General features: G+C 49.4%; 1 protein-coding gene across 1 annotated transcript; it reads right to left on the bottom strand.

Annotated features, from left to right (window-relative positions):
* Positions 1 to 5,235: 5,235 nt before the first annotated feature.
* FKRP (fukutin related protein) lies at positions 5,236 to 7,269 on the bottom strand (the record flags this gene model as incomplete). Its single annotated transcript, XM_011970026.1, has 1 exon — positions 5,236 to 7,269. A coding segment is annotated over one exon (480 nt), but the record flags the coding sequence as incomplete, so codon positions are not given.
* Between the last annotated feature and the right edge of the window lie 2 nt (positions 7,270 to 7,271).

Raw genomic sequence — 7,271 nt, 5'->3', positions numbered from 1 at the left:
CAACCTCCGCCTCTGGGGTTTAAGCGATTCTCCTGCCTTAGCCTCCCAAGTGGTTGGGATTACAGGCATGTGCCACCAGGCGCAGCTAATTTGGTGTTTTTAGTAGAGATGGGGTTTCTCCATGTTGGTCAGGCTGGTCTCGAACTCCTGACCTCAGGTGATCTGCCCGCCTCGACCTCCCAAAGTGCTGGGATTACAGGCGTGAGTCACCACGGCCGGCCCAGTTCTTTCCATTTTCGAAAAATTTGCTAAGGAGTATTATGTTGTCTGGGTGTACCACAGTTTGCTTATCCACCCACTTGTTGATTTACATCTGATGGTTTCCAGGTTGGGGCTATTGTGCATAAAGGTGCATTTGTAGACAGGTTTTTTATTTTTCATTTATTTTATTTTATTTTTGAGACAGTCTTGCTCTGTCACCCAGGTTGGAGTACAGTGGTGCAATCTCGGCTCACTGCAACCTCTGCCTCTCAGGTTCAAGCAATTCTCCTGCCTCAGCTTCCTGAGTAGCTGGGATTACAGGCGCCCACCATCACGCCCAGCTAATTTTTGTATTTTTACTAGGGATAGGGTTTCACCATGTTGGCCAGGCTGGTCTTGAACTCCTGACCTCAAGTAATCCACCTGCCTTGGCCTCCCAAAGTGCTGGGATTACAGGTGTGAGCCACCGCACCTGGCTAATTTTTGTATTTTTAGTAGAGACGTGGTTTCACCATGTTGACCGGGCTGGTCTCAAACTCCTGACCTCAAGTGATCTGCCTGCCTCAGCCTCCCAAAGTGCTGGGATTACAGGCATGAGCCACTGCGCCCGGCCTAAAATTTTTTTTTGTAGAGACAGGGTCTCAACATATTACCCGGGGTGGCCTCCACCTCCTGGGCTCATGCGATTCTCCAGCCTTGGTCTTCCAAAGCTCTGGGATTACAGGCATAAGCCACCACAGCTGGCTAATGTAGACAGGTCTTTACATGCCACCGTTGTTCATAGCAAATATTTTGTAACATGTAGGGCTGATACACAAAATATTTACTGCTTGGCAAAGTCATTGGTCCATCCAACATCCGGGATATGGGTCCCCCTTACCTCCCACTATACCCAGTTTAACCCCTGGACTGCTGGGCCAGAGGGCAGCCCAGGGGATCCCCAGGGAGAGCTAGGAGGATACTAATAGTCAGGGGGTTCATGGCAGTGATATGAATGGATAAATAATCCATAATTTAGTGTTTTGGGGTTTAAACCACTGGCATGACCATCCCAGGGCGTGTGCTGGCTTGAATGTCAGTTCTGGGAAAGTTCTCTCTGTTCTCCTGAAATGAAGTTCATGGATAGTATAACCCGCTGGCACATGATTTAACATGATTTAAGAAAATCCTACTTTGGGAGGCCAAGGTGGGCAGATTGTTTGAGCCCAGGAGTTTGAGACTAGTCTGAGCAACATGGTGAAACCCCATCTCTACCCAAAATACATATATATATATATATATATATATATGTATTTTTAGTAGAGATGGGGTTTTACCATGTTGGCTAGGCTGGTCTTGAACTCCTGACCTCAAGTAATTCACCCGCTTTGGCCTCCGAAACTGCTGGCATTACAGACATGAGCCACCACACCTAGCTAATTTTTGTATTTTTAGTAGAGATGTAATATATATATATATATAAAAGCTGGGTGTGGTAGTACATATCTGCAGTCCCAGCTACTTGGGAGGCTGAGGTAGGAGAATCACCTGAGCCTGGGAAGTTGAGGCTCCAGTGAGTCAAGACTGTGCCACTGCACTCCAGCCTGGGTGAGAGAGTGAGACCCTGTCTCAGAAACAACAACAACAGCAACAGCAGCAAGAAAAACAATCCTTGATTGCCCTAAATGTAATAAAAAGAAGAAATAAGAACATACTAAACTTACAATATGCATTTCATTATGCAGATGTGTGGAGCCAGCACCCCTGAACCCAAGGAGGTAACCAGATGTTTACACCTATACTATAGACAGTTCTAACACATTGAAAGCATGTGGACTGGTGTCCAATTACCAACAGCCATGTGCAATGTGATTTTTTTCACATGGTGGACAACCTTTGGCCAAGTTTTGAACAAAACACGATACAAGCTTTCCTCATTTTTTGTGGTAGTTGCACTTCCTGGAAGATTCTGAGGCCATTTGAAAACAAAAAGGACTTTGTATTTACAAGACAGAGAGTTTTGGCCAGGGTTTTCACCTCCAAGTAAGGCTAAAATTTAGTTGGTCTGAACTAGTGTGGAAATACTGTTCTTTTTCGTTTGTTTGTTTTTGAGATGGAGTCTCGCTCTATTGCCCAGGCTGGAGTGCAGTGACATGATCTCAGCTCACTGCAGCCTCTGCCTCCTGGGTTCAAGCAATTCTCCTGCTCAGCCTCCCGAGTAGCTGGGACTACAGGTGCCCACCACCACGCCTGGCTAATTTTTGTATTTTTAGTAGAGACGTGGTTTCACCATTTTGGCCAGGCTGGTCTCAAACTCCTGACCTTGTGATCCGCCCGCCTTGGCCTCCCAAAGTGCTGGGATTACAGGCGTGAGCCACCATACCTGGCCAATACTGGTTGTTAAAATATTGAAATACTTCTATTCTGGCTGGATGATAGTACAAGAGTAGTTGAGAAAGCACTAAAATTCAATATGTATTCAAATAAAAATGAATTAGTTCAGGTTAATTGTGACAGATCTTTGTCACATCATAACTTAGGGGATAATAAGGATTTTTGTTTTTTTGAGACAGGGTCTTACTCTGTTGCCCAGGCTGGAATGCAGTGGCATGATCATGGCTTACTGTAGCCTTGACCTCCTGGGCTCAGGTGATCCTCCCACCTCAGCATCCTGAGTAGCTGGGACTGCAGGTGTGTACCACCATGTCCAGCTAATTGTTGTATTTTAAGTAGAGACATGGTTTCGCCTTGTTGGCCAGGCTAGTCTTGAACTCCTGGCCTTAAGTGATCTGCCCGCCTCAGCCTCCCAAAGTGGTGGGATTGCAGGCATGAGCCACTGCGCCTGGCCCCCAGGATGGTCTTGAACTCCTGGGCTCAAGCAATTCACCAGCCTCGGCCTTCCAAAGTGCTGGGATTAATGGTGTGTGCCACCACGCCCTGCTCAATTTTTGAAATGTTTCGTAGAGATGAAGGTCTCTCTATGTTGCCTGATCCCCAGGCTGGTTTCGAATTCCTGGCTTCAAGCTATCCTCCTTCCTTGGCCTCCCAAAGTGCTGGGATGACACTATGCCTGGCCTAAAATATTTTAAAAATTCGATGCATACATTGACATATATTAACTTATATGACAGTACCAGTGGCAAAACATTTTGAATATTACCCTTCCTTCCTGAATGTCCAGTGAGACATCTGGAAGCTGCATGAGACAAGGGATGATGCTGTACTGTGTGGAGATTCCTGAATATTACAAGACAGCTGCATCCCTGGACCACATCTCCCAAGAGCCAAGAGCAGCTTCCAGTCATGATGATAATGCAAATCATCCCCATACATTCCAGAATCCTCCCTGGGGACCTGCCAAGTCACTTTGTGAACCATTTGTGGGTTCAGTGGTTAAAAGCAGGGGTCGGGTTACAAGAAATCAGGCTTTGGATGTCTAAGCCTCAGGAGACTGGGCCAAATAGTAATCTTCTCTTGCTGGTCTGTGAGGCCTCCTCCTCTGAGGAATGTACAATTGTGCAATATTACCAATCTCCCCAGTTTACAGGTTCAGAGAGGCAGTGACTTGCCTGAGATTACAAAGAAGGCAAGTGGCCAAGCCAGGATTCAAACCCAGCCAGACTCTGGACCCCTTTACCGCGAACACACTCCTGTGGGAGGAGCGATCTCATTGCTTCCATTTCCCAAATGCAAGGTGGGGTCGCAGAGACAGAGGTCAACAGAGGCCCTGGGAGGAGGTGGCAGCGCTGGGAAACCCAGTCCTCTCCAACCTCAGAGCCCATGTCTTTTCTTTCTTTTTTTTTTTTTTGAGGGGACTGGGGGATGGGATAATGCTCTGTTGCTGAGGCTGGAGTGCAGAGGTGCAATCAGAGCTCACTGCAGCCTTGATCTCCTAGGCTCAAGCAATCCTCCTGCCTCAGCCTCCCCCGTAGCTAGGACTACAGGTGCATGCCATCATGCCTGGCTGATATGATTTGGCTGTGTTCCCACCCAAATCTCATCTTGAATTGTAGTTCCCATAATCCCCTTGTGTCGTGGGAGGGACTGGATGGGAGGTAATTGAATCATAGGAGTGGTTACCCCCATGCTGTTCTCACGAAATCTAATGGTTTTATAAGGAGCTTTCCCCCCTTTTGCTTGGAACTTCTCTTTCCTGCCATCACAAGATGTGTTTTCTTCTCCTTCTGCCATGATTGTAAGTTTCATGAGGCCTCCCCAGCCATGCTGAACTGTGGGTTGATTAAACCTCTCCTCCTGTATAAATTACCCAGTCTCAGGTAGGTCTTTATTAGTAGCGTGAGAAGGGACTAATACAGTGGCTATTTTTTTATTCTTTTGTAGAGAAGGGATCTCACTATGTTGCCAAGGCTGGTCTCTAACTCTTGACCTTAAAGGATCCTCCAATCTTGGCCTCCTAAAATGCCAGGATTACAGGCATGAGCCACTGTGCCCAGTTCTTGCTTGTTTTTCACATTTTGCCTCTTATTTTATTTATTACTTATAAATTTATTTTATTTTTTTGAGATGGAGTCTCACTTTGTTGCCCAGGCTGGAGTGCAGTGGCGTGATCTCAGCTCACTGCAAGCTCCGCCTCCCGGGTTTACGCCATTCTCCTGCCTCAGCCTCCCAAGTAGCTGGGACCACAGGTGCCCACCACCACGCCCGGCTAGTTTTTTGTATTTTTAGTAGAGACGGAGTTTCACCGTGTTAGCCAGGATGGTCTCGATCTCTTGACCTCGAGATCCGTCCGCCTTGGGCTCCCCCAAGTGTTGGGATGACAGGTGTGAGCCACCATGCCTGGCCTTATTTATTATTTTTAATTGAGAAGAGTCTTGCTCTATTGCTCAGGCTGGTCTCGAACTCCTGAGCTCAAGTGATCCTCCTGCCTCAGCCTCCCAAAGTGCTGGGATCAGAGGCATGAGCCACCGCGCCCGGCTAGCCTTTTTTTTTTTTTTTTTTAAACCTGTGATCTTGAATGTTGGGTGCTCACACCCGGGCGTACAAAACAAGTCATTGGGATGAGGCAAGAAACATAAGAAAACCCTATTCATATTCATAATTTTAAAACGGAATAATTTAAGCTTTATTACTAACATACAGATAAGTATCTGTATGTCTTTATAAATAAATATACGCATATTGGGAATACATGCCCAAATACCATTTATTCTTAGGTGCATAATCAAATAAGGCAGGCTGCCATTGCTTTCACCTGCTAAGTGAGTCTCCAAGCCTCTCTTGGGGACCATGACTAGAGAGGGGCATACTGGGTAAGACAATTGTGGACTCCAGAGCCTGACCACCTGGGTTCAAGCCCCCAATTTGCCCCTTCCTAAGCTGTCTGACCTTAAGCAAGTGACTTCACAATTCTGGCCTCAGCTTCCTTATCTGTATAATGAAAATAATAGCAGCTGTCACTTCAGAGGGCTGAGGTGAGGGACGCATCCAGTTGATCCAACGGAAACACTGAGAATGGTGCCTGGTACCCAGCAGGTGCTCAGTGAGTGTGAGCTTCGGTTATTGTCTACCCTGCCGTGCAAGTGGGGAAATAGGTGCAGACAGCTGAAATAATGAGGTAATAATCATGAGTGGAGCTGAGATTCAGAAGTCTGTTCTTTTTCTTTTTTAAAAATAGAGACGGGGTCTTGGCATGTTGACCAGGCTGGTCTAGAACTCCTGGGCTCAAGCGATCCTCCCACCTCGGCCGCCCAAAGTGCTGGGAATACAGGCGTGAGCCCCCGCGCCCGGTCCAGCACCCGGTTCTCGACGACAGCCGCACCTCGGAGCTCTGAGCATTTTCTCCTCTGCAAGACTGAAATACTTCTACTCAGTCTTGAATAGAATAGTTAAGAGTAGCATGCAGGTCACAGGGCTCTCTCAGGAGGGAAGGAGGTCGCAGTCCGAAAGAAGGGGAGGTGGTCACTGCTGTCCGCCTTCCACAGGGGCTTGGAGAGAAGTCCAAAGGCTGAAGAGAGTAGATGGCTATGGAACAGAGACCCTGGGCATACTGTCGCCCGGGCAGCCACAGTAGGCCACCAGGAGCGGGACCGGCGCGCCCTCTAGTGGCGGAAGCAATCCCTGCAGCCAAGGGTCCCGCACCCTGGAAGCTATTGAGGCACTGAGAAAGGGCGATGCTTCCCCAGGCCCACCTGGCTCATAAGCGATAGAGCCAGGATTTGAATCTTGCCAATCTGGCTCCAGAGCCTGCACTCTTTCTGTTTCCAAATCTCTGTCCCTGCCCTAGAGGGCAGGGCTCTTGGAATCTTGGGCAGGACACTTTTTTCGGGTCTGGGGCCCTGCTGGACCCTGCGGGACGGCGTGACATCCCTGGTTCCCTCCGTGACTGGGACGACCCAGAATGTCCCCATGCATATCCACGGCTCCCAGTGGGCATGACCATTTGAGAAATCTGGAGGTCGCTTCCCATCCTCCTCCTGGTGCTCTCCTCCTGCCAATGTCAGCCTTCTTTCATGCTCTCCCTCGAATTTCTTTCTTGGTCAGTTTCCCCCTTCCCTGTCTCCGCGACACCCCTCCACCCCTCACTGCTCACATAGAGCTTCTCCACATCCAGACAGACCCCTGAAAAACAAAGGCGAGGGTATCAGGGCTTCAGCCGCTTCCCGTCAGACTCAGCAGTGCCGGGTTGGGGTACTGGGGGTTCTCGATGACCCCGGGCCCGAACTTGAGCTCCAGGAAGCGGCGATAGTTGTTAGGCGCCTGCGCCACGAAGCCGGCAAAGGGCAGGGGCACCAGCGGCTGCAGGAAGTGCTCGGGGAACTCCACATCCTGCCGGTGGTCCAGCCACGTGTCCTTAGTCATGACGCCGTTGCGGGGGTAGAAGGGCCACAGGTCCACGTGGAGGTGGTTGCTTTCGCTATACTGCACGCGAAAAAAGTCGCCCTCGACTGCCTTCTCCCATACGAAGCCGCGCTCATCCACCACCGAGCCGGCCTCTGCCCCCCGCAGCTGCTCGCAGTTGCCCACGTCCTCCAAGTAGATGCCCAGGTCCACGTCGTAGTCCCATGGGATGATGTCCCCGTGGCGGGCGGCCCCCAGCAGTGAGCCGCCCTCCAGCCAGTAGCGCACACCCG

The sequence above is a fragment of the Mandrillus leucophaeus genome, unplaced genomic scaffold, assembly GCF_000951045.1.
Source record: "Mandrillus leucophaeus isolate KB7577 unplaced genomic scaffold, Mleu.le_1.0 Scaffold120, whole genome shotgun sequence".
In the NCBI taxonomy this organism is placed as follows: domain Eukaryota; kingdom Metazoa; phylum Chordata; class Mammalia; order Primates; family Cercopithecidae; genus Mandrillus; species Mandrillus leucophaeus.
Note: the sequence above shows the minus strand (reverse complement) of the source record. Positions and strands in the feature narration are given on the sequence as shown.